Here is a 27434-nt window from a genome sequence, read left to right as displayed (position 1 = left end):
TAACCCAGAAATAAAGATAAGAACATAAATAAAATATGGGTGTTAATGCCAAATAATAAAGGTCTCAATTACATGGTAGCTACAACATGCAAGTGAGAAAACAGGGGAAGCATATGGCATATAAAAGTTACAACAATGGGGAAGAGAGTATGGGTAATGTAAGATAATGTAAGTGCATATCAATGCAAAAGGAATATCAGTATTATAAAAATTAGCATTGACTTGTGAAGAATAATACCCAATCAGAATAAAACAAGTCATAAAGCACCAGAATAATGCAAGAAAAGATGCAACAGTTGAAAAATTTTAACACCAATGGAATAATAAAGTTAGAAAAGAAAATAAAAATATGCACAAGATTAAAATGCAATGAATGAAAGTATGCAAATAAATTAAATTAAAGAGATGAAGAAGAAGTAAGTAAGAAAGAAAGAAGAAAGAAGAAAAGAGAGAAGAAATTAGGATTAGAAAAGAAAAGATAAGATAATTGGCGCTGATCTGGATAAGTTTGTGCGGCGCAGGCTACGTGATCGCGTGGGTTACACATTCGCGTGGTGCGTGATAAGGTCAGGTGACGTGGACGCGTGAGTCACGCGATCGCGTGACCTGATTTCTGCGATTGGCGCGAGTGCAGCCTCGCATTCGCGCAACTCTTTGTTCGAAACTCTTTTTGCCAATTTGTTGGGTGATGCGGTCGCGTGGTTGACGCGATCGCGTGAGTGGCCATACTTTGAAAACCGACGCGGAAGTGTAAGGCACGCGTTCGCGTGGGAGGGCTTGGGCATCCAGCACGAGTCCAGCCCAATTCCAGCTCAACTTTCGGCCGTACACCCTTTTACGTTGATTTTACAGATCACGCGACTGCGTGGGTGACGCGATCGTGTGGGAGGCATGTTTTCCATATGACGCGGATGCGTCAGCGACGCGGTTGAGTGGGTCAAATTGTGCCAAAGGCACGCCTCCAGCCACGCTCTCGCGTGACTTTCTGTTCGATTTCTTTTCTTCCCAATGCACTGTTGACGCGGACGCGTCAGCGACACTGCCGCGTTGCGTGCGTGCTTTTCTTTTTTTTTATATGCAATATGCATAATGAAATGCTAATGTAGATGCAATAAATAATTCCAGGTTCAATGAAAATAAAATAAAATAAAATAAAAACAAACAAAACGAAATAAAATTGAAAAAGGAACGATCATACCATGGTGGGTTGTTCCCACCTAGCACTTTTAGTTAAAGTCCTTAAGTTGGACATTTGATGAGCTTCCTGTTATGGTGGCATATGCTTGAACTCATCCAGGAATCTCCACCAATGTTTGTGATTCCAATATCCTCCGGGATCCCAAACTAGGCACGTAAAGCCTTTAAGCAGCTTCAAACAGATTCTTAGGCTCCCGGGGTGTTGGATGTCAGAACAGATTCCAGGATCCCAAACCTTGCTATTGCACCCGTCTTCTTGTTGATCATCATGATTCCATCCGGGTGGCAAGCAATCTGAATTCTCACTAAAGCGGCCAACTAACTTCCTAGACCCATTCAGTTGAGCTTTACACCAACCTTTGCGTTTAAACTTAAAGCTTCCAACCATAATGAACCTTGAATTAAATGAGGAAAGGGAAAAACAATAAAATGACACTAAACTTAAAATTTTTAGATCAGAACGAAGAAAACAACTAAGAACAACTTGAAGGTCAAGATGAACACGAAGAAAAACTTGAAGATCAAGATGAACACCAAGAAAAAATTTTTGAAAAAATTTTTAATAACTAAATAAAAACCAATAACCTCTTAATTTACGAAAAAGCAAAAAATAAAAACAAAAATAAAAATAAATAAACAGGTAAAAAGTAAATATTTACAATAACCAATAATAAGGCACACGTTTGCAATTCCCCGGAAACGACGCCATTTTGAAGAACTGAAGATTGATAGTTTAGAAGTTATAGTAAACTCTCGTTGCAAGTATAGTTACTAAACCAAGCAATCAACCTTTCTTACAAACGTTTTGGTTGTCACAAGTAACAAACCCCTTTAAAATTGATAACCGAAGTATTTAAACCTCGGGTCGTCTTCTCAAGGAACTGCAGGAAAGTATGTTCTTATTATTGGTTATGAAGATTGTAAATCGGGGTTTTGAAGATGAGGAACAAGTAATTTAAATTGCAATTAAAATAGGTAAAAGACTGTAAAGTAAATAAATAACTGTAAAACACACTTTTGGTAAGGTATGGGAAATTAGAAATCCTATCCTAGTTATCCTTACAATGATGATGAAGATTGAGTCTTAATTCTACTTAGTTAACCTTTACTAGAGCAAGGGAAGGTCAAGTGACTAATTAAGTTTGATTTTCAAATCCTAGTTAATCCCTAAGGAAAGATTGGGATTATTGAAGTTCAATTCAATTAGCAAAGATAACAATTGTCAATCATGTTGAGTTTGATAACTCCTGAGTTACTGATTTCTTAACCAAGACCAAAAGGAAAAAGTGAATCTACTGGAATAAAAATGTCTTCAGATTAGAAGCAACAGTAATATAAATAAAAGAAAGCAATAATAAACTGAAATACCTCCAGTAAAATTAATTCAAAGAATAATCTGTAACATAGAAGAATTCATAAACTAAATTGAGAAGATAAATAAAAAGGAATATTGAACCTGATAAAAAGATAATCCTAAAAGCAAAAGAAATCCTAATTCTAAATTCTAAAAGAGAGAGGAGAGAACCTCTCTCTCTAAAAACTACATCTACTCCTAAAATTATGAATATGAAAAGCATGATTATGAATGGATGCATTTTCCCACTTTATAGCCTCTAATCTGTGTGTTCTGGGCTGAAAAATGGGTCAAAAACAGCCCAGAAATCGCCCCCAGCGATTTCTGTTACGTTCAGGTCGCGGAAAGGTGACGCGGAGGCGTCGCCCGCGCATCCGCGCGGATTGAAGTTTGCAGATGCGACGCGGGCGCATCATTCACGCGTTCGCGTTGCCTAACTTCGAAGCAGCTATGGAAAATTATATATCAAATCGAAGCCCCGGACGTTAGCTTTCCAACGCAACTGAAACCGCGTCGTTTGGACCTCTGTAGCTAAAGTTATAGCCGTTTGAGTGCAAAGAGGTCAGGCTGGACAGCTTAGCAATTTCTCCAACTTCTTGTATTCCTTCCACTTTTGCATACTTCCTTTCTCTCCTCTGAGCCATTCCTGCCCTGTAATCTCTGAAATCACTTAACACACATATCAAGGCATCTAATGGTAATAAGAGAGGATTTAAACATAGGGAACTTAAGGCCAAAGAAGCATGTTTTCAATCAAAGTACATAATTAGGAAGGCAAATGTAAAACCATGCAAATAGTATGAATAAGTGGGTAAAGAGTTGATAAAAACCACTCGATTGAGCACAAGATAAACCAAAAAATAGTGGTTTATCAGGCACCGAGGACGGTGCCAAGCTTTAAGTGTGGAGAGGTCGGTCAGTACCTGGCTTCCGGAGGTAATTTCTCTTTCTTAGTACCAATAAATTTTTTTTTCTTTTGTTTAGGATAGGATAGATTGCATAGTAATAAGTGTTTGCATGCATGTTCTAATTGGTTGAAACATAATAAGTTTCTTTTCAAAGACTCTATTTTAAAAAATTTCACTAATTTAAATCAAAACTTTTGAGTTAAAACTTGTTTGAAGACTGTAAATTGGAACATAAATGATAGCTAAGAACACACAACCCAGAGAGACTTTTGAGCCTAATTGTATGATTACATTATTTGACCATAATATTTTATTCTTGTGTGTTTGCTTCTCTATGATTGTAATCTATATTTTGTTCCATCCTATATGTCCAATGTTTAATGTGTCATATGCATACATATGATTGAGGTCATTAATTGTTATTAGCTCACTTATCTCAAATAGCCTACCCTTTTATGTCACCTTTGTTAGCCACTTTGAACCTTTTAAATCTTCTTTTGTTCTATATTTTACCACATCACTAGCCTTAAGCAGAAAAACAAATTAATTACCCCAAATTGAATCTTTGGTTAGCTTAAGTTAGAGATTGTGTGTCAATTAAGTGTAGAAAAATTGTGGGAACATGGGTTAACCCTTACTAAATAAAGGAAAGTCAAGTGGACTAATCAATGTGATTCCTCAAGTCCTAGTCAACTCCTATGGAAAGACTAGCTTTAGAGGGATCCAAATCAATCAGCAAATTCAAATTTTCAATCAACAGCTGAGTTTGATAACTCAAGTGTTACCAATTACTCCACCAAAGCCAAAAGGGAAAAAATCCAAATTATTTATATCATAAATAGAAGAAAGCAATCATAAATCTGAAATACCTCAATTTATATTAAATAAGAAAATCAATTCTAACATGGAGAGTTCATAAATCAAATTGGGTAAATAAAAAAACTAAAGCCATAGAATAAATAAAAGTAGAAGAGAAATTAAATTAAAGGAACATTAAACCTGGAATGAAGAAGGAGTAAACCTAACCTAAGAGAAATCCTAAATCCTAAAACCTAAGAGAGAGGAGAGAGCCTCTCTCTCTCTAAAAACTACATCTAAAACCTTCAAAATTGTGTATATTGAATGTTGTCTCGATAAATGGATCGATTTCCCCACTTTATAGCCTCTAATCTGTGTTTTTTGGGCCAAAACTTGCTCAAAAACAGCCCAGAAATCGCCTTCAGCGATTTCTGATACGTCCAGCACGCGGCAAAGTCACGCGTACGCGTCGTCCACGCGTACGCGTGGATTGAATTTTCTCCAGGTCACGCGTGCGCGTCACCTATCTTCGGGGCAGCTATAGCAAATTATATATCGTTGCGAAGCCCCAGATGTTAGCTTTCCAACGCAACTAGAACCGCCTCATTTGGACCTCTTTAGCTCATGTTATGACCGTTTGAGTGCGAAGAGGTCAGGCTAGACAGCTTAGCAATTTCTTCAACTTCTTGTATTCCTTCCACTTTTGCATGCTTCCTTTCCATCCTCTAAGCCATTCCTGCCCTATAGAGCCAGAAGTCACTTAACACACATATCACGGCATTGAATGGTATAAAGGAAAATTAATTTTTGGTAATTTAAAGGCTTGGGAAGCAAGTTTCCAATTATAGAACAAAATTAGGAAGGAAAATGTAAAACATGCGAATTAGTATGAATAAGTGTGCAGAGACTTCATAAAAACCACTCAATTGAGCACAAGATAAACCATAATATAGTGGTTTATCATATTTCTTTAAGAAACTTTGCGAAGATTGTAATATAGTTAGTATTATTTCAGATATTTCAATTACCATCATTCCGTATTTTTAATTTATCTTTTTGATATTTCACATCATGTTTAAAGCACTGTTTCAAGTATTAATTATCAAGGTACATTATAGATAGATGGGAAAATATTATCAAAAAAATTAAAAACATTTCCATTGGCAGTACTGTTGGAATAATTCGCTGCTAAGATGGCGCAGAGACATACGATATGGCGCCAACGTTAGTGACGGTAACGTCCAACAGATTCCGTTTTCTTACTAACTATATACTGTCACTAAATTCTACAGAAATTACCGTCGAACGTAAAAAAATCCGCCGATATCGTGTTACCGACGAGGTTTATATCGTCTTATTTCTTCCAAAGGTAACTTAATTACTGTCAGATTTTGTTCGTTTTTTCGACGGAAAATTCGATGGTATTTAGCCTTTTTCTTGCAGTGTAGGAGGCTTCAGAAAATCCTTGAAGACGTGTGTAAAGGGCGTGACCACCTTACTTAGTGGCTCCACCCAAACGTTAAGAAGGCCCTCTACGTCTATTGGGTGACTGATGAGGGATTCAGGCGTCTCCAAGCCACAAACAGGACCAACAGCGCATCGACCAGGTCATCCAAGTATACTGATCAGTATAATATACTTATCACTTGATTTAATCTATTGTTTCAATATGTGGAGTCTAGGTAGTTAGATCATGAGGCAACGACCTCAGAGATCTTCAAGTATACTCACACCTTGAAGGAGAAAAATGAGAGATTTGCCGATCAGCGGTCTCAGGATTATTATGTGAGTAAACGTCATGGTTTAAATCATAACATATATTTGTTTTCAATTAATTGTCGTCCTAATCACTTTTGCATATAATGTGATATGTAAGAATCCTACACGCAGAGGTTGTAGGCCGTGACCCAGCAATCTCAGTAGAGTGGGAAGGACGACAACAACTCTGCTGCTTCTATTGTCGATCCTGATGCGGTGTGGCGTGAGACCACATCTAAGTCGTATAGGAATCATGTCTATAGGTTGGGGTCATTTTTTGCCGACAACCTCTGCACCTCCACCTTAAGGGCTTCATCTGCCTCAGCCACCAGCCCTGCCGATCTCGAGGTCATCGATTTGCAGGAGCAGGTTCTTGGCCTCACCTAGAGCCTTCAGAAACCAGGATCAGCAGCTGCATCAGTCTGAGGAGAGATATAACAAAATCCTCGCAACGCAGAGACAAAGTCCCTAAAGGAGGAGCTCAAGTGGGAGCTGGAGCAGATTCAACGGATGCGAAGACAGATGGCGGTGTACTATGAGCAGGTACGCGCCAGTGACAGTGGCGCTACTAGAGGCGGCTCCTCTTCTTTTGCGCAGGAGTCAGGACAGGCACCGACACCACCTAAACCGCTGCTTTAGAAGACCAGGAGAATGATGACGACGATGACTATCAGGACTCGTAGTCATTAAGACTTTATTTTGATTTATTTGATAACATTTTATTTCTTTCAAGTTTTCATTCTATATACTTGATATTTTACATTATATATAGATCATTATTTTCAGATAAATTATTATTTGACTTTTATTAATTAGGATTTGACTATTAATTATTAATTATTGAATATTGAGTCTAAAAAGATAAAGCTATCGTCCGTAGTATTTATTTTAATAATTCGACGGCGGAAAAATCCGGCAGCAACGTGGCGTAGAATCATAACACATGGTGCCAAAGTTGGAAATTATATAACTATTAGGAAAATTTTGTCACCTTATAGTAAAATTTGCCGCTAATTTTACCACAAACTACCATCAGAAGAGTAAATCTGCCCAATAAATAATTATCAATAAAGAATTTATCCGATATAAAATTTGACGATAATAAATTTATTGGTAAATTTTTTTCGTTATTTCACAGTTTTCTTTTAGTGAAAGGCATCACAAAAGAATATAGTCTGTGATGATGAACATGAACCTAAGCACAAAAAGTCTCCTTATCCTAATTTGCATATAATTAAACCCAAAAGAACCAAACTAATTCGTAATTTATAGTTTTATATATCATTTATACTAACATACTTTCTCCATTTAATTAATAAGCAGTGAACCTATAAACCATGTAGTGTTGATAAATCTGTCCAGGACGAACAATTTGAGAAGGAAAATTCGGATGATTAACAGAATCAGGAAACCCCTGTGTCTCCAAAGCAATACCAGCATGCTTTTTGTAAACAGCACCATCCTTGCCTCCAATGGTGTTATTCAACATTCCACTTGTGTAGAACTGCACTCCAACCTGGTTTGACCACAACTCCATTTGCCTCCCGGACACTGGATCCCTCACTACGGCAACTTTGTTCAAGTGTTTCTTGCTTTTCCTGTCTACGGCGAAGTTGATATCGTAGAGACCGGGCAGATCGTCGATCTGTTTTCCGACTTCCTTTGGCCGACGGAAGTCGTATGGAGTGCCCTTCACGGATTGAAGGTTTCCGGTAGGGATGAGTTTTTCGTTGACCGGAGTGATTTTGGATGCAAAGATTTGAACTCTGTGCGAAAGAACGTCGCCTGTGTTGTGGCCTCTCATATTCCAGTATGTATGCTGTGCTAAGTTCACCGGTGTGTCTTTGTCTATTGCTTTTGCAATCATTTTCACAACCAATTTGTTTGTATCCATCAACATGTAAGTCACATCCACCTCAAGTTTTCCAGGAAATCCTACAATAACAATTTCGAGTTTTTATGTAATATATAATAGATGCCAATACTTACTACTATCTTTCCACGAATACGTAATCATATTATTTTTCACAATTTTTTATTGAAAAACATTTAGGTCCAGCAATTTTTATTTAAATTGGTCAACAATTTTAACCGACACTCAATCTATTAGTAAATTTAGACTTTTTTATTAATATAAGTTTATAAAAATATTTTGATGGCTAAATGCTTATCAAAAAGAATAAATTATGCTTGCTTTTAACACTATTATTTTTTATTAATTGTTTTTTTAAACATACTAAGTAATTTGATTAAATAAAAACATGTATAAAAGATTGATTAACCATTGAATAAAGTATTACACTCTAAATCATGAACTCTACCTAAATTTCAAGGATGAGTTACATACCTTGCTCATTGTCATAACTGTTGTAGTGGAATGTTATGTGACTGTCTCTCTTGTAGGATGTTACAGTCCAAATAACATTATTGAACCCTTTGAAACCGCCTAAGAAGATTACAACACATATGAATTCAAATTGTACAATTGATATTATAAGTGAGCAATTCCTTTGATAGCTATATATAATAATTATTAAAAATAATATGAAAATAAAAATATGCACATATATGATTACCGTGGAGTGTGTTGCCATGATCATTAGCTGGCAATTTGTAGGTTTTGCCATCCAAAGTGAATTCAGCATTTCCGATTCTATTTGCCACTCGTCCGATGAGCCCTCCAAAGTAAGTTGTATCATTCTACAACAAAATTTCACTGCCTCTATGAATTTCGGAAAGAGAGAAAAAATAAGAAATTAATTTTAATTTTTATAATTAAAATTTAAGATTAACAATTTATGATTTAAAATTTAAATTTAACATAAGTAAAATAATTTTTAAAAAAATTGATTATCTAACCTTACTCTTTCACAGATTATGTGTGTAACAATGAGTAGTAATCACTTTATAACACATTTTAGATTTTGAGAAAGCATTCAAAATGCAGCACCATAAAATTAGATCAGTTAAAAAAATTAAATATTCAATTAATCAACGAAACTTGGATATATAGAATAAAATAATATTGAATCGGAAGTGATAGAGAACCAACGGCACATAAAGAACACGTTTTATTTTAATTACTTAATTTTTTAACTTTTTTCCGCTTATGAATTAGCTCGCCAATAATAAATCGTAACCAAGAACAACGTCAGAATAGTATAATACCGCATAAGACTTAATAGAATCGTAACCAAGAACAACATCAGCCAAATTTCCTGCGCAGAAAATTATTAAGTTATAGTGTGACCGAGAATTATTATTAAATATATTAAATAAAAATAATGAAAATTGAAAATTGACAATTAAGAAAAATTAGATAGGGGAAGAAACCATTTCTATCAGGAAGCACAACAGATAGAACGGTAGCACCATAATTCGTGACTCTCATCTCAAAATCTCCTCTTCTAAGTTCATAAAACCCAATCTTCTCGCCACTTCCATGTGCTTGGGAAAGGAGCACCAAACCCAGAAGAAAGGAAAACAACATTGATACCTTAGCCATCTCTGAAAGAAAATATCCAGAATAATTAATAATAATGAGATTTTAATTCTTGAAGTCAAACCTTATAAATTTATATAGAAAAAATCTGTGATGTGTAACTAATTTCAATATTAAAACAATCTTAACAACATTTCAAGATTTTAAGATACTGTTGAAATGTTTTCCTTTTTGAAATATTTTTCTTTTAAATTCAATTTTTTTTTGTTATTAAAAATTTAAAATACATCACTTATCTTACTAAGCAACCAAAATCACTGATCTCTTGCTCTACTAAACACGTGTTATAAGTTATAAATATAATAACATTTAGGGATGTCAATGGGGCAGGGCGGGGGCGGGGGATGCCTCCCTGCTCCCCATCCCCGCCCTCAGATTTGCTCCCCATTCCCGCCCCATTCCCCGCCGTGGGAGAATATTGCTCTCCATCCCCATTCTCCACGGGGCCCCATTCCCCGCGGGGACCCCATTCCCCATCTACATAATAATTCTAACTAATTATTAATTTCCATATGAATAGAGCTGCAAGTATCTATCTTATACAAAAATTGCAAGATTTTATACAAAAAGCCTAAATAATACGATGATGACTTCTCTCGAAATAACGCAATAGGGGGACGCAACGACGAGTCAAAGGACAAAGCAGTGGACGAGGTAAGAGACATGACAACAGAGAGGAGAATGGACACGACGGCAGAGTTATAAAAAAGAACGCCGCAAATAGAAATTACGACGCGATAAGGGTGATGGCACGGTGAGGTGTGACGATTCGGTGAGAAGGGTGACGAGGGGTGGCTGCAGAGAGGTTAGATGGAGTATGGACAGTCTTAGGGATCTCTGAATTGAAGAAGGGTTATGCAAATAAAGATTAAGAGTTTTGGGTTTCTATATATGTGTGTGAGAAATGACTAAAAAACATATATGAGAAATAAACTATTAAGGATAATTTAAGGAATTCATAAATTTCGGGGAATAGCAGGGACGGGACGGGGATCCCCGCTCGGGTCCCCACACTTGCTTCGGGGGAATTTTGTCCCCATCCCCATCCCTGCGGGAAAAATTCCCCACAATCGGATCCCCATTCGGAGCAGTCCCCGCAGGGATCCCCGCGTCTCGGGAAATTTTGCCATCCCTAATAACATTACACTAAAGTTCATTATTACGAAAAACACACATGTAATTTGAAGAATATTTATTTCCTCTTATAACTTAAAGAGGAATGTTAGGACGAAACTATTAAAATTTATTATTTTATTTATTATTTAGTTATTAATATTTAAAAGTATAAAATAAAATATATTGTTAGATTTTTAGATTAAAAAATTTAGATTAAAAAAATTGAATTAATAATTAAGTGATGGACAAAATAAATAAATTCTGATAACTCTTAAATTTGTCTAACTTAAATAATTATAAGGATGTTTATGAATTGAATCGATTTGAAAATTGCAGATATCAATCTCATTCTCAAAGTTATCCGATTGAATCGGATTTGATCTCCACATTAATAAGATCAGATTACAGATTTTATGTAGGTATTCGAATATCCGATACGTATATCGACGGATCTGTAAAAATAAATTAATAAATAAATAAATATTTTTTATGTTTTATTTCAATTAATCTAATTTGCAAATTTTATTGGATCTAAATTAAAAAATTGTGAACATTAAATTCGATCTAATACTTTTAGTGTTGGATTGGATCAAAATTTTAGATAAATTCTATCGGTATTTACCCACAAATAACAGAATATGCACGATAATACTTGTTTGGATAAACTGAAAATATTTTAAAATTATAAATACTATGTAATTTAATTATTATAATTTAAATTTCAAATATTCAGATATTTTTAGGAAATTAAGTAGGTGCATGACATATGATAAAAAATATTAGAATATTCAATAAGTATTGATATTATTGTATTTGTATAAATTGATAAAAAAAATTAATAAATATTATAAATTTTAATATTTATTCTTCTAATTTTTTTTATATATTTTACAGAATATATATTCAAATTTTTATACAAAATAATAATGAAAAATCAAAGAATTGATACATTTTTTAAGAAGAAGACTAATATTTAAGAAAGAAAATATATAACTTCTACAACATTAACATCTATAAATAGTTCTTCTATTTTAATAAATCACAAAAAAAATGAGATACAACCTTCAAAAATTTAAAGAATTACATCAGATGAGTTTGACCTTAAATTTTTATATTAAATTTTTTGCCCCCAAGATTTTGTTTCCGCCACTGCCGTAGAGTGGTGTGGTAGTTGTTAATGTTATTGATGTTGGTGACAATTATGATACAGAGTAGTATGTTCGGGAGGCAGATTCAATGGTGAGTTGTTGTGGTGCATTGGTGAGATGAGGGATGGGATGGAATGGCAGTAGTGAGAATGAGGGTGGTGATGTGGCGGCGCAGTAAAAGGTGTGCAATGTGGTCGGTTGGTGGTAGGGGTGGCAAACGGGGCTAAATCTGTCGGGTCGGTCCGCGTAATCCGTCAAAAAAGGCGGGTTGGACTAGAAAATTGGGATCGTCAAATAGCAAAAATTCGCTTAATCCGCATCGCTTAAATTGCAAGGGGTATTTTTATAATATTTTTGCTAAAATCCAACTTTTCCCAACCCAACTTACAAGAGAATGAAGATGAAAATTGAGTGTTTTAGATTATGTTTATTTTGTTTTAGAGACAATATTTATAATTATGTTTTGGATTATGTTTATTTTGCTTTGAGAACAATATTTATAATTATATTTTGGATGAAAACTTAGTTTATAATTATGTAAGTTTATTATTTTATTAACAAGTTTAGGGTAGTTAAGGTATTCAAAGATAATGTTATAAGTTGTCAACATAAATAAGTGATATCTACTAAATAAATTAATAGTAAAAAAAGTCTAAAGTTGAATGCAATTTATCAAGAATGATTCAATATTTAAAGTGAAAATTTGTGACTAAAATTTATCACAATTATATTATTATAGGTTAGAGAGTTAAGTTTGAAAATAGTATTTGAGATTGATGTCGTATCAAAATTATTTTTGAGATTTTAATTACATCAATTATATTTTTTAAATTGACAAAAGTACATTTTGTTAGTCTTTGATCCATTTTTTGTTAATAGCATGCTAATATAGTTTGATGATATGGATCATTCACTTCACGATTTAGGAACGTGTAATGATACGATGACGGATCGATCCATGACATGTGGCGTGTTGATGTGGATAGATGTGCCAAATGTCACAATATTATTCGTCTACATGTTATTCACTGGGTCATCATTATAGATGCACCAAATTGGACCCTAACTTTGCATTAAATAACTCATTTTAGTTTTTGAAATTAAATGTCGTGCACCAAATTAGTTATTCACCAAATTTTTTTAATTCAATTTTCAATATCTTTGGATATACTAATTTCAATTCTATTTTTTTATATGTCATTTAAATATAAATGTTTTTATAAATTATTTTTAAGATTTTAGTTTTAATTATACAATTTTTTTATAATAATTTAACATTGACAAATTTTGTAATATAATAGTATGTTATTTTAAAAATATATATATAATTGATTAAACACATTTTTTTCATAAAAAAATACGCGTATTTTTAACAAGAAGTTAAGAATCAAAATACACATTTTTTTATTTTTTGTTTTTATAAAATACATGTTTTTTAAATTAATCATATAGTTCTTTTATGAAATAACATAATCATTGTTATGAGATGTGATATACCTTAAAATTGATTAGGTGTAAATAGACTAGATGAAAGAGGTCAAAAATGACAATAAAAATGCTTGAAGTGTCTTTACGTCAGTTCTAAAATAGCAGTAGGAGGTACTTGTAAGAGACTCCAATATCTAAGTCAACTAAGAGTTAAAATTTATTTATGTGAGAATTGAATTGAGAAATAATTGAATTTTTTGGGATATTTTTAGAGAGAGATGATTTTATATGAAATGAGTGTGATTTGTTCCTTTATTGTATGAGAAGTTAAAAGTTATCTCACGTCACATAATTATCAGGGTTAAATTATTATGAAAAAAATTATACGATTAAAATTGAAATTTTAAAAATATTTATCAAAAATATTTATATTTAAAAAATATGTAAAAAAATATAATTAAGATTAGTGCATTCAAAGATAATAAGAATTTTAAATTTATATAAAAAAGAAGAAAAAACTATTGAAGTAACTAATTTAGTGGACAACACTTAATTTTAGAGAATAAAATGAGTCATTTAATGAAAAGTTAAGGACCAATTTGAGACATCTACAATGACCACATAATGAATTATATGTGAACAAATAATGTTGCGACACATGACACAAACTGATACGTGACCAAATAGTATTGTGATACGTAGCTGACACAAATAGTATTGTGATACGTAGCTGACACATTCATGTACGTCAGCATACCAAGTGTCATTGTTGGACCCATTACCATATCATTACACGTGGTCAAACTACAAAGTGATGCATCATTAATGATTCACTTTATCGAGCTACATCTGCACTCTATTAACAAAAAAATAAATTAGAAACTAACATGATATACTTTTGCCAATTTCAATGATGTAATTGGCACCATTAAAATCTCAAAAGCGATTTTAATATACAACACTAATTTTATGAACCACTTTAAAACTTAATTCTATGTTAAGATGCTTATCAAGAAATTAGAGTTAATTAATAACATGGTTAATTTTTTTAAGCGTCTTCATTTTTATTTTCGATGAAAATGAAAATAAGACATAAAAATATGATTGATTAAACATTGTAAAAATATTTTCAACGAAAATATGTTAAAAAATAAGAACAAAGTTAAAAACACACCATTTTCATATTTTCAGTCTTTTTAGTTTTAACTTTTGAAAACATTTTTAAATTAAAATACGATGTTTTTGGTTTTGGAACAAAAGATTTAAATCTCTCCTACTCAATTTTATAATTTTTTTTCACGCTATATTTATCAGTGTATTTGTTCATTTTTTTCTATCTTCTCCTTTCTCTATATGTTTTGTTGTTAGGATATCCATTCTTTACCTCTAATTTATAAATACATTTCATGAAAAGATAAAGTTTTTTTTTTTTTTATTTTATTTGATCCTTTTGATTTTTTATTTTAGGCTTAATTTTTGTATCTTTGAGTATATAGACAAGGTAATTAAAGAAAAAATAAAATTTTAATTAGAATTAAAATATATATTTATTAAGTTTTTTATTTTATTTAGTATTGTGTACGTACTCTCTGAATTAACATGTATTTATTAAATTTCTTTATTTTTTTCCTTCATTTTTTTGTATAAAATAATAATTTTTTTATGAAAATAATTTTTTAAATCGACAATCAATTTTAAAAATATCGATAATAAAAATTAAAAGAATACATAAAAACTTAAAAATATTGATAATAATTTTTTTGTTCGATTGATATTTTTTGTTGTTATATAGTTTCATAAAAAATATAAAATCACATATGTATAAGAGATACCAAATTTTTTAAAATAGTATAATAAGATAGTAATTTATTTCATATTGATATCATATAAAAATTAATTGTTAATTTAATAAAAAATTAACTAATTAAAATAGTACATTTAATAAAAATATAATTTTGTGATTTTAAACTATTGAAAATACATTTTAAAAATAAACCAACCAAACATATTTTTATTATTTTTGATATTTAGAAATAAATCTTCTTTTCACAAATCAATCGCGTTTTTTAAGATGCGAAAAGTTGAAAATAAAAATCATTGTCAAAAAATAAAAACAAAAAACAAAAACAGAAAATATTTTCACAAACCAATCAACCCCTTAGGTTTCATCTTTTGTAAAAGTAAAACTGAAGTGAAAGTTTTAAATCAGAATCACTATTGGGCCGTGTCTGGACCATGTCCGGATGATTTTTTTAGTCTTTTGAACAGGACACGTTTGGACATAGGAGACACATGTGTCGAACGAGTATCTTTGTGCGTCGTGTCCGACACGCCGACATGGCAACTAAACAAAGTGTCCGTGCTTCATAGCCGGCGAATAAGTTCTTGGTCCAAGTTGAAGAGTCTGATATTGAGTGGCAACACATCTATGCTTTAACATAAACATAAAACGAAAAACAACACCAACTTCAAAGTCGGCTGCGCCATCAATGTGTCATATCGTGTTCAGTCGGTTGATGTATGCATTGTAATTATCGGCGCACACCATAATCTTGAAATGCAAAAAGTTAAAAATGATTTTTATTTTTAGAAAATAAAAACAGAAAACGAAAATAAAAGATATTTTCACAAACCAATCAGTGCCTTAGTGGTTAATTTTTTTTTCTAAAGGTAGTTGGTTATATTTTATTATTATTGAAAAGTGAATTATAAAGATGTACAAAAGCAAGATAACATAATAAAATGTGGAAATTTTTTAAAATAATACACTGAAGATATTCATCCAATGGTGCATGGTCGAAAAACAAAGAAAAATCTTAAAAAAGAAAGAATAATAAGACAAATTGAATAAAGTAAGAGTTTGCCTCATAGAGATGACGATCTAAATGGGGAGTTCTTTGGATTTCACGGAGCAACTTGACAGAGCTTGCTAGAATAACAGACGGCATTGAAATAGAACCTTCAAAAATTAACTAGTTGCGAGCTTTCCAACATTTCCAGCAAATGATGGCAAGCGATTAAGGATTAGGTCAGCATTCTTCAACGGGTTAAGCATCTTTGTTGATGTAGTCCACCATGTCTAAAAATTGTTAGGGCTCTAAGGGGGAAGACAGTCACAAAGATAACTCTAAGACCAAACTTCTTTAATTCTTGAGCAATTGACCAAACAATGAGTGATTGTTTATGTTGCTTTATGACAGCAGGGGCATATTGGCGATATAGATGGGATGCGGCGATGAATCTGAGCAAGCACCAAAAGCCGCCCATGGAGAGTTTTGTAGATAAATAACTTAATTTTGTGAGGCAAGTTCAACTTTCATAGATCAATCCACGGCTTTTTCTGCTGCATATAATTAGGACAAAGTTGTGGAATAAATAGCCAATTCTATAACTTGAAGCTGTATCATATTGCTTGGATTTGCTCAAATCTCATTGCAATTTTTCTCTACTCTGCTGAATTTTAACTGACAAAATCATGTTTGCAAGGTCTTGAAAAAATAATTATTGAATAAGATTCTGATTCCAATTCCTGTTTTCAATAATTAAGTCTTTAACTCTTAGAACTAACTCAGAAATAGCATGTCTGTTTGGCATGTCAGAAATCATTAAAGGTTACGGAGGAGGCAGTCAAGGATCCTCAAAGGTTTGAATATTCTCTCCAGTATCCACAGCCCAGTTAAGACCTTTTTCAACAATCTTTCGGCCTTCTAGTATGCTCATCTATTCCCAGGAAGGTAAGACTCCAATTTCTGCAGTTATAGCATTATCATTGCTAAAGTATTTACCTCTTAGGATTTTGGATAATAGAAAAGTAGGCTATGTTACAAGTCGCCGAAACTGTTTGCCTAAAAGCACTAGATTCTGAATTATGAGATCTTTAAATCCAAGGCCTCCTTATCGTGGGCGAGTCATAGTGTCTCAACTAATCTAAGTCATTCGCCTTTCAAAACCTTTTTGTCCCCACTAGAACTGAGAAAGTAGAGAATGAATTTCTGAAATTAAACTATCAGGCAACTTGAAGCAAGACAATGTATAAATAGGAATAGCTTCCCCCACTGCCTTAAACAATACTTGTCTACCACCCGACGATAGAAGATTGCGCTTCCACCCTTGGATGCTTTTCCGAGCCTTTTCTTTGATCATACTAAAAGAAGCTTTTTTTCAATTTAGAGACTATAGAAGGCAAACCATGGTATCTATCCTGCGTCCCAATATGATTAATATTCATAGAGTTAGCCAGTAGTGTACGAATAGTGGAGGGAGTGTTGTGGCTAAAGAATACAACAGATTTATTAAGATTCACCTTCTGACCACTGATGCTTTCATAAGAATTCAATAAATGCAGGATGTTTGAACATGCCTCAGGATTAGCCTTACAGAACAAAATGGAATCATCAGCAAAGAGGAGGTGGTTGACCTTGGGCATCACCTATGTATTTGAAAACCCTGAATTAGTCTGTTCTATTCTGCCTTGTGTAGCAAGAAGGAGAGACCTTCTGCATAGAAAAAAAAGGTAATGAGATAGAGGATCTCCTTGTCGAATATCTCTATTTGGTTTGAAGAAATCATAGGGTTGTCCTTTCCACAATGACAGAATAAGAAACAACTACCACTAATTCTCGAATCCACATAATCCATCGAGAGTCAAAACCAAACTTCTCCAATATAAACCAAAGAAAGTGTCATTCCACCCTATCATATGCCTTACTCATATATAATTTTAGCGCAATTTTATTTTTGAGTCCTCTTATTTTGTTCTTCAAGTAATGTATACACTCATTAGCAATTAGGATATTATCAGAGATTAATCTGCCTTTAATAAAAGCATTATGCGTAAGGGCTAATTAGTTTATTCATCATACCCTGAAGTCTATGCACAAGTACTTTAGAGATAATCTTGTAAAGACTGAGGATGGGCTTATTAGTCTTACCTGAGGTATATCTTTAGCATCAGAAATCTTGGGAACAAGATAGATCTGAGTGTGGTTAAAACCCTTCAAAATTCTGCCTCCTAAAAAGAAGCTCTTAATTGCTCGAAATACATCACCACTAAGGATGTTCTAGAAGATTTGAAAGAACTTTGCTATCATGCCATTATCTCCTGGAGCACTTTAAAGATGAATGCTAAATATTTCACGTTTTACTTTTTTCATAGTCACTGGTCTTTGAAGCCTACGGTTTATGTGCATTGTAACCTTAGGTTCAAAATTAGTAAACAAAGGTTCAGGGTTCTCATGACAAGTGGAGGAGAAGATGTCCTTGAAATAAGATTCAGCCATAGAAGCAATACCAGCATTTGAAGTAGCCACTTCACCATTACTGTCAGTTAGTTGCCAAATTTTATTCCTTCGGGTTTGATTTCTAAATTTCTGATGAAAGAAAGCTGTATTCTGATCACCAAATTTGAGCTATTTGATTCTAGACTTATCTTTCTAATAAGATTCCTCATTTTGCAATGCTTTCTCAAGTTTGCCCTCTAGTTCTGAAATGATGTCACCTCCATGAGTTCCTACTAAACGAAGTTTCTCTAATTTAAACTGTAGTGAATCAATCTCCACCTTTGAATTAGATCTGTTTTCTTGCTACCATCTGACAATCTTATGCCGACAACGCTTTATTGTTTGAGTTAGGATATACATGGCTGAACTATCAATCTGTTCGTGCCAAACCTCTTTAAAAACTTGTCTTATTTTATCATTTGAACACCATCTTTCTTAGAATTTGAATCGTCGTTTAGATCTTTCAATTCTTGGATTAGAGTCTAAGAGAAGAGGGGAATGACCCGACCTTGATTCTGACAGTCTAAGAACCGATGCATTAGGATAAAGTTGTTGCCAATCAACTCCTACCAGAAATCGGTCCAGTCTCTTCTGTATCAACTCATCACCATCCTGCCTATTCGACCAAGTGAATGGTCTTCCAACCATACCAATATCAATCAAGGAATTATCATCAATAAAACTGTTAAAAGTTTCAATAGAGGAAGGAGATTTAACACCCCCACCTGCTTTTTTCAATTGATTAGAAACGGCAATAAAATCACCCATTAACACCACCTTACCGTGGAACTGTTGGGTGACTGAAGTTAATTCAACAACCTGAGCCATTCTATATTGATTATTTGAACTGAGATAAATACCTAGAACACCACAGGGAACATTAGAACCAGCTATTAAAACTGATGCCGCAATGAAAAATCTACCATGCTGTAAAATCTGAACAATGTAACCATCCCTCCATGTTATTACCAAACCCCCAGATAATCCATTCGGATCCACAATAGATCATTCCTTGAAACTACAAGATCTTAATTTTTCTTCAATTTAGAAAAATTGATTTTTTGTTTTACAAATAAAAATAATCTCAGGAGAGTAGAATTTATAAATCTTTTTAAGATTGTGGATTGTCAGGAGTTTCTCCAAATTTCGATAATTCCATGAGAGCAGTTTTATGTTCTTTAGTGATTAATTATTGTTGAGAGATGTTTATGTGAATGAAATTATGGATAAATCGATTATGGGATTTAAAACTAACAAAAGTGTTGATGAAATATTAATGTTCAAAAAATTAACTATTAGAATAAAACTCAAACTTAAACATTAAAATAAAAACAAATTAAATATTAGAATATTTTTAAAACTTTTTCGAGACCATTAGAGTAAAAAATATAGGTAAATTTTATGATGTTTTCTATTTTGGTATTTAAATTGTCTAAATTATTTTTAAAATAAAAAATTAAATATTTAAAATTTATTAAATATTAACTAGTTATTTATTTTGGAAATTTAAATACCATTTGTAAAATACCATAACAATCATCAATAAATAAATAGCATGAAGCTGTTTTCATGCATTCAAAATCAAATCCCACCGGAACTAACAAGATTAAAGTTTTAACATCCATATACTGATATGCCATAAACATGTATGACAATTATATATTATGACAGGTTTTGAGAATGGGGGTCGCCACGAGCAACCTTAATGAAGACATCTTCCATTGTGGTGTCAGCTAAACCCCATGCAGAAACAGTGAAGTTTCTCTTTGCAAAATCAACAGCTCCAAATACATCAGCTATTCTAACCTCCCCTTTAGGCAGCTCAAACTTCTGAGTCCCAGAAATATGGTATATCTTGTTAGCATTAGGACATAGCAGCCGTACCATGTTCTCCACTTCCTTTTCATGCTCCCAAGGTGTTGTCATTGTCAACACATAAGTTCCTCCATATCTTGCTTTCAACTATATAAAATGATAAACCAACAGATGCAGCTACCATCATAAAAGAACTCAAATCCAGTACAAGAAATATCTGGAATAGCGACTGATCGGGTTTTGTTATTACCAAAACAAGATTGGTCACTAAATAGGTTGCTAATTTCTAATTTGGCGACCGATTTAGCAACCACCACGAAAGCCATTCTAGTTGGTTGCTATTCCAATAATTTTTTATAGTGATTGAAACAAGAATAATGCAAGCAAGTGTGAAGAATCATTCAGAAGTTATTGGAGCAATTTTAGTTTTACCTCCTTTGAATTTCCTATGCATTGCAAGCTACCATCAACAAAGATTCCTAATCGATCACACAAGGCCTCTGCCTCTTCCATGGAATGAGCTGAAACAATAATATAAAGCAAGATTGGTATATATCAATAAAATATACAAGAAGGAAAAAACATAGATGATGGAAATCAGAGAGAGCGAGACACACTAGTGAGAATAATTGCACGATCCTTTTTGGCAGTCTTAATAACATCCCATAAGCGTTTTCTTGATGCAGGGTCTAATCCGGTGCTTGGCTCATCCATATAAACAACCTTATAAAGAAAAAGGAAATTACATTGTGATCAAACATAAACTTGATATTCTAATATAACTGTCAGGAACTATTAAATTTTATCTTTATTTAGTAGAATGGAACAACAAGAATTACGTTATAAATTTTTTAGTCTGATAGACCCTGATCATAAATGTTATAAAGTATTTTTCCTAAAAATTTAAAGCGTCAGAAAAGCTAAGACACGTAAATGATTCTGTAGGATTAAACTTTGATTAAAAGAATATACATTGGGATTCCCAATCAAAGAAATTGCAACGCTAAGCCTCCTCTTCATCCCTCCACTGTATTTTCCAACTTGTTTATCAGCAACTCCTCCATTGAAAAGGTTTAAACTCTTCAAAGATTCTTCTACTGCCTGCAGCAAAAATAGTACTCAATACTCATGCATTCCGAATAAATGCTAATGCTAGTATTGTTCAAATTGCATCTATACTGGACAATTTTTTCCTTCTCTAGCTCCAAACTCAACCAAAAACCAAGCCATAAATATTAGTTCACAAACATGCACAACACATTAATTTTTTGTTGAACCAAAAGTGTATTATGTCATATACAGTATTCACTTTTTTTAATCTTAATGCTGCAAAGTATTTTCATTTGTAATGTTGGACTCTTTACTTTCATCATTTTTTATTAATATATATCTCTTTAATAGTGGAGATCTTTAATTGGATAAAAAAAGAGAGAAGAAGATAATAGTGTCTAAAGTCTTAATATTTTCTGTAAGTCAACTTACCTGTGTTAAGGCTGAACCTTTGAGATTTTTAAGTCTGCCATAGAAAAGTAGGTGCTCTCTCCCTGTCAACCTTTCCCACAGCAAGCTAAAATATCAAGAAAATTTGTATATTAAAAAAAAGAAAAAAGAAAAAAAAGAGTTAGATAGTAAATAAATAAATAAAGTTGGAGGGAATTCTATTACTTATGTTGGGGGCATACACCCATGTTTGTGTATAGTCCATTCATATCAGTTCTTATGTCCATGCCTTGAACAAATGCAGTACCAGAGGTTGGCTTTGTCAGACCAATCATCTATAAACATATACATATATAAGTTGATTAGATTTCTGAATTGCCAAAAAGAAAGAAACAATGCAACATGGAATCATAGTAGAAATATTTATATTAATTTTTTGTGAGTAGTGGAAAGAAATGCAATTGAAGTACAAATAACTAACCATACTAATAAAAGAAGTCTTTCCAGCACCATTGGGACCAAGCATGCCAAAGCATTCCCCTTGAGGAACAGCAAGGAACAAGCCTCTCACTGCTACTTTATCCGGGTTTCCGTCCCTCCCCTGATAGACTTTTCTCAGCTTGTTGCAAACTATCCTGTGATTGCTGGCCGGTTCAAGTAGCAGTTCCTCCACTTTCTCTCTCTGAAGAGAGGGGAAAAAAAAAAAGAAAGCATGAAAATGCAGTATGCATGTAACACAACTCCTTAGAGTATATTTGGTTTCCGTTTTTATTTCTGTTTTATCTTCAGCGTATTCTGTTTTCAGAATTTTGTTAAAGAAAGAGAGAGTAGATCAACATGAAATTTAATGGAAGCAAGTAAGAATTCACCTCTTGGATTACATCAGGTTTATCCATCTGAGCCAAGGCTCTTGACCCCTGTATTGGCATATTGTCCTTTTGGGAAGACAAAGGTGTCTTCTTCTGAAATCCTTTCAAGAAAAAAAATGGACTTCTCCCACTTGCTGATGAGGAAACTTGATCAAGGTAGTAAGCAACAAAAAGGAAAACTATCCACTCAATTGACATGATGATTAAGATCTGTTTCATGCCATTTGTGCTATCATTCAGATCCTGCCACCTCATGCCAAGGGTCCCTGAACTATTTCCAACACTGACATATTCTGCAAACTCATTTAGCCCGCGAAATAAAGCAAACCCAGGATACAACTCCATAACAATGATCCATTTTTCTGGAGAAATGCCACAGGATAGTAGGTTAATATGAGAATGAAATAACTTCTTCACTTGTTAGTGGTACACTTTCATTCAATTTAACCATGCAACTTTAACTTTGCAACATGTATAATAGGCCCAAAAACTCAATTTGTAGAGTTGTTAGTTATAGGAAAGAAGAGCATAAATAGGAATACTATGAACTGCAATAGGAATTTTGCAAAATGTGAGATGACATTCCCCCTCTGATTTCTCTCTTCTATATGCATATTCTTCTCTGCAATTCTATCTTTATATCCAATTATCTCACTTATGCTCATTAAAAGGGTGCTCTCATTAATCAACACTCCCAGTGGTTCCCATAGGTGATTCATCAATCTCAAGTGAGTAATCATGGTAGAAGATCGGCTTTTTTGTGAAACAAAGTGAGAATGAATTGCTGAGGTCAAAGAGCCACCGAATAATTTCATACTTATTACAAACTATAAGCCTATAGCTCATACTTTTCATCCATATTTACAAATTACAATTCGTAGGAAGATCACATTGTTAATGAGCTAACAACATGACAAAAGTGGAGAAGAATATCTATCTTGGGAAACCAAAATTTCCTTGTTCCCACAGGATTAGATCCAAAGCAGGGTATCTAAGTCTAACCATTGAACAACATTTTCCACCATTAGATTTATTCATGAGAAAAGAAAGGTAAGCCATAAACTCTAATGAAAATTGTTATTGTTGTTATTAATCAACCATGTTTATCAACGTCAAAGATAAATTAGCCACAGCATCCTAATTTGCCACTCAAAGAAAGATTCTTTACTACAATACCCTGATTTTCAGTCATTTAACTTACTTGGAAACAGATCATTCTTCATCAAATCTGGGAAAAGAAAGGCAGCTGCCAGTCCAGTTCCAAAGACAACTATATATGCTGTAACTGCAATTATGAAAAACACAGGCCATTAATCAGATATGAATAAAAGAAATTAAATTTTGAAAGCATGTATAAGTAATTATAGACTTTACAATTTCAGAAACGAATTTGATCAAACCTGTAGCAGGCTTAACATTCGAAAACAGGGCAGCCACCAGAAATGCGGAGGCAATTTGTAAGTTTACATAGATAAAATAAAACACAAACTGGATTCCATAGTTATTCTCTCTGAAGAAATGGAATCCTGAAAAGGAAAATTAAATATCGTCAGTATTAAAGAGAATTGGAAAACACCAACAATGCTATACAGTTCAAATGGTTGTATTCATACCAAAGAATGAACCCATTAACACAAAGCACAGCATGTAGGCCATGGAAATGGCAAGAAAATAAGCATAGGAAATCAACCAGTATGGTCCATCTCCAAGACCATGCATTTTCATCATCATTCTTATTTTGTGCTGCTTCTCATACACCAACGATATCAGAATAACCTGCATAAAAAATTTTAGAGAAAAAAAAGTTTATTCCTGTTGAACAGCTAAATATACAACAAAATAAATTCTATTGTGTTCACATTATATATTGTTCAGTGTGCAAGAAACATTAAAAAGAAGAAGGCAGAAAAAACACAACATAGGGATAAGTAGGAATGTGAGGCATATTTCAAAAAATCAAAACTAGTTAAAAGAAAAACATTTTTTCAACATAATGGCAACACAACTCACTCATTTCTGTTAACTACTGTTTCATAGATACAAACAAATTGATTATATTCATAGTTGATCAATTTGTTCAGATATTTCTGCTCTTACAGGAAACAGTTGAAGGATGACCCATGTATAGAACAAACCACCCAGGAGAGAAGTTATATCAATCATTGTTGTGTCTGAGGATGCAGGTTTTGGCATTTCCTCTATAAAGTCAAATAACATCTTGGTACCATTTCCCAGCAAAAACTTCAAGAAGGCATTTGATATCTGCATGCATGCATAGATATACTAGAAGTCAGTCCCTATTGAAATATGTTACCAACACAAAATTGCTAATAATATATGTATAGAGGAATTGCTATTTCTATACCAACTTTGTAAAATTTACTGATGCAGTTAGTTTTCAAATGGTAATGACTAAAGCAAGTTTCTGTTGTTCAAATCTACTAGAGTACCAATAAATGAAGTACGTGTTTGAACTCTAGTGTTTACTTTGCTAGATAAAACAAAATGTTGGAAAGATTTTTCTGCTACATTATGTCATATACATTATTATTAGAAAACGGGATATGATGTCCAAAGAAAACAATGAGAGACAAGCAATAACAAGATTTAGACACATACCATATTTACAGAACGAGGAGTGCGGCTCAAGTTGATCTTATCTCTATTGTCATGTTTGTAAATTAAAAAGCTAACATTAAAAATATTCTTATTCGAATTTAGAAAGTCAAAAGCTGCAAAAACAACATTAAATTAGTATGGTTTTCCACAGATTAAATAAATTTAAACATAATGGTATACTAAGTACCTCCACTAATAGGATTCTTGTATAACGTGTAACCTGTTGTATCATCATCACAATCTTCAACTTGTAGCTCATCCCATATATCAGAAAAAGTCTTGCGCCATAAGGTAAAAGCCTGAGTACAATTCACCTTAACATCTAAAGAAATTAAACTTTTAATTAGTGATAAAAGCTCAAGGCATCTGATTCAAGCCATGCATATCTAACAGAGTCAGAAAAGAGAGTGTTCATCAAAGTTTTCAATGCAACATGCTCAAATAATGTCATTATCATGTCTACAAAAATGTCATTATCACAAGAAACACGTCATGTTCTGTAGTTCAATACCTCGGATCATTTTGGAGTCTCCCTCGTTGAAGTTAAAGGAGAAACTAGAGTTCACCTTACACTGATCTTGTTGTAGACGATAAAGGATATAAGAGTTAATACTTAACGCAGGGTCCACAAAAAGGGTTGAATCCAACCCAAATTCAGTTCCCTGCACAGTTTCTGATGGTTACACCAACAACAGGTTTTGAAACAGAAGACAAACGGAAGAAGCAGTAAATAATATTGACTCACCAGAACAACTGATGCCAAACTAGCCATGATATCAGACTCATTTATACTCAACTCAGTTGGGAACATAGTTCCAAATAAACCTGCACAAATAAATTTGAAAGAGAAAATAAACAAAATAAAAAAGGTTAATCAACTACATTTTTCTCAAAATGTAGTTTCCACAACATATCACTCCATTTCAGGTGACGTCTATTCTTTTCTGCATGGCATTCTTTTAGAATTATTCATCATACACTCGTGCAGTCGTGCTTCATCTAAAAGCTTAACTTTTGTGATAACTGAATTCATGATAAATACAAAACCAGCGACTTAAACTTAAACTTGAATTTACATCAGATTGCATGTGCAAAATATATAATTATATACTATGAAAAAAAATAAAAGTGATTCCATAAATTAAATTTTCTATCTGATTGAACCAAAAAGAAAAATGATTTCTCTTAAAGATTCCTCTTAAAAGCATTTAAAGAAACTAAAAACTAATATTTTTCAACAAAATTATAAGAACATATGAAGTGTCATTTTTTTTCAGTCAAGAAAAAGAAATTTTAGACAAAATTATTTGTGTATCTCTTCTAAATAACTAACTTGTAACTGTAAAATTTTTTCATAAGTCGGTGAAATTCAAACCCAATGAACTGATTTCGTGCACCTCACCCTTTGATTTTAACTCTCCATGGACTCAAAACTATCCAAAAAGATGGTTAATATAAAAGTTTTAACAATAAAATAAATTTTTAGAACATATAAAAAATATTAATTATTTCCCATAAAAAAAACTTACTTTCTCCAAAAAATTGGTCAGTGCCAGTGAAGAGCATGGTGACATTGCGGGCGGCATCATTGCTGAAGAATCCGTCGCCGACGTCAAGTTGCAAAAGGGGAGGCCACTCCGGTGGGTAGGGTACGGGACACTTCTTGGCATCCTCTTGGCCCAAGAATCGGGGCCCACACACCTTCTCTGAATCCGGGCACTTGGCATGGGGCCCGATGTCGTGAACGCAGACGCAGCCTTTGCAGGCGGCGGCCTTCGTCTTCTCCTCGTCTTGAAGCGACGCTCTCTGCACGATGTCGACCGCCGTTTGGAGCGCGTAGAGCAGTACGACGAGGATCACCGGGAACAGCACCAGCCTCACGTTGGTCTTGACATCGCGTTTCTGTAAGAAAGTGAGGAAGAATTAACGAAGCAAGAAAAGAAGAAGATGAGATGGTTGGAATTGGAAGGTAGGTAACCTGGTAAGTTAAGTTCTTGCGGAGAAGAGCGTTAGCCTGTGTCCAGAAGCTAGCTGGGTTGGACATTGTTGTTTTCTGTTGAATGCAAAGTGTTTCAGTGTCTCCGCGTGAACGTAACCTTGTTATATCAGGTACTACTTACTACTAATGTACACTGCACTACTGCAGTTCCTTTTTCTCTTGTAGGTATGTTTTTCCAGGATTTTTTTTATTCAACCATATTAT

General features: G+C 33.3%; 2 protein-coding genes across 2 annotated transcripts; both read right to left on the bottom strand.

Annotated features, from left to right (window-relative positions):
- On the bottom strand, positions 7102-9532 carry LOC107619079 (aldose 1-epimerase). The gene is made up of 5 exons (XM_016321290.2): positions 9349-9532; positions 9184-9233; positions 8592-8715; positions 8363-8461; positions 7102-7950 (listed from the first exon to the last, which is right to left on the bottom strand). Exons 1-5 carry the CDS (start codon positions 9518-9520, stop codon positions 7328-7330), a joined length of 1068 nt encoding a protein of 355 aa, XP_016176776.1. The 5' UTR covers positions 9521-9532; the 3' UTR covers positions 7102-7327.
- On the bottom strand, positions 20095-27352 carry LOC107633364 (ABC transporter A family member 7-like). Its single transcript, XM_016337001.2, has 18 exons — positions 27210-27352; positions 26761-27133; positions 25977-26056; positions 25743-25893; positions 25419-25553; positions 25232-25344; positions 24710-24874; positions 24226-24388; positions 24013-24138; positions 23814-23897; positions 22613-22974; positions 22225-22425; positions 21969-22078; positions 21786-21870; positions 21276-21404; positions 20921-21026; positions 20736-20824; positions 20095-20450 (listed from the first exon to the last, which is right to left on the bottom strand). Exons 1-18 carry the CDS (start codon positions 27273-27275, stop codon positions 20151-20153), a joined length of 2838 nt encoding a protein of 945 aa, XP_016192487.1. The 5' UTR covers positions 27276-27352; the 3' UTR covers positions 20095-20150.

The sequence above is a fragment of the Arachis ipaensis genome, chromosome B01 (assembly GCF_000816755.2).
Source record: "Arachis ipaensis cultivar K30076 chromosome B01, Araip1.1, whole genome shotgun sequence".
Taxonomy (NCBI): domain Eukaryota; kingdom Viridiplantae; phylum Streptophyta; class Magnoliopsida; order Fabales; family Fabaceae; genus Arachis; species Arachis ipaensis.
This window is presented reverse-complemented; position numbering and strand designations above follow the sequence as displayed.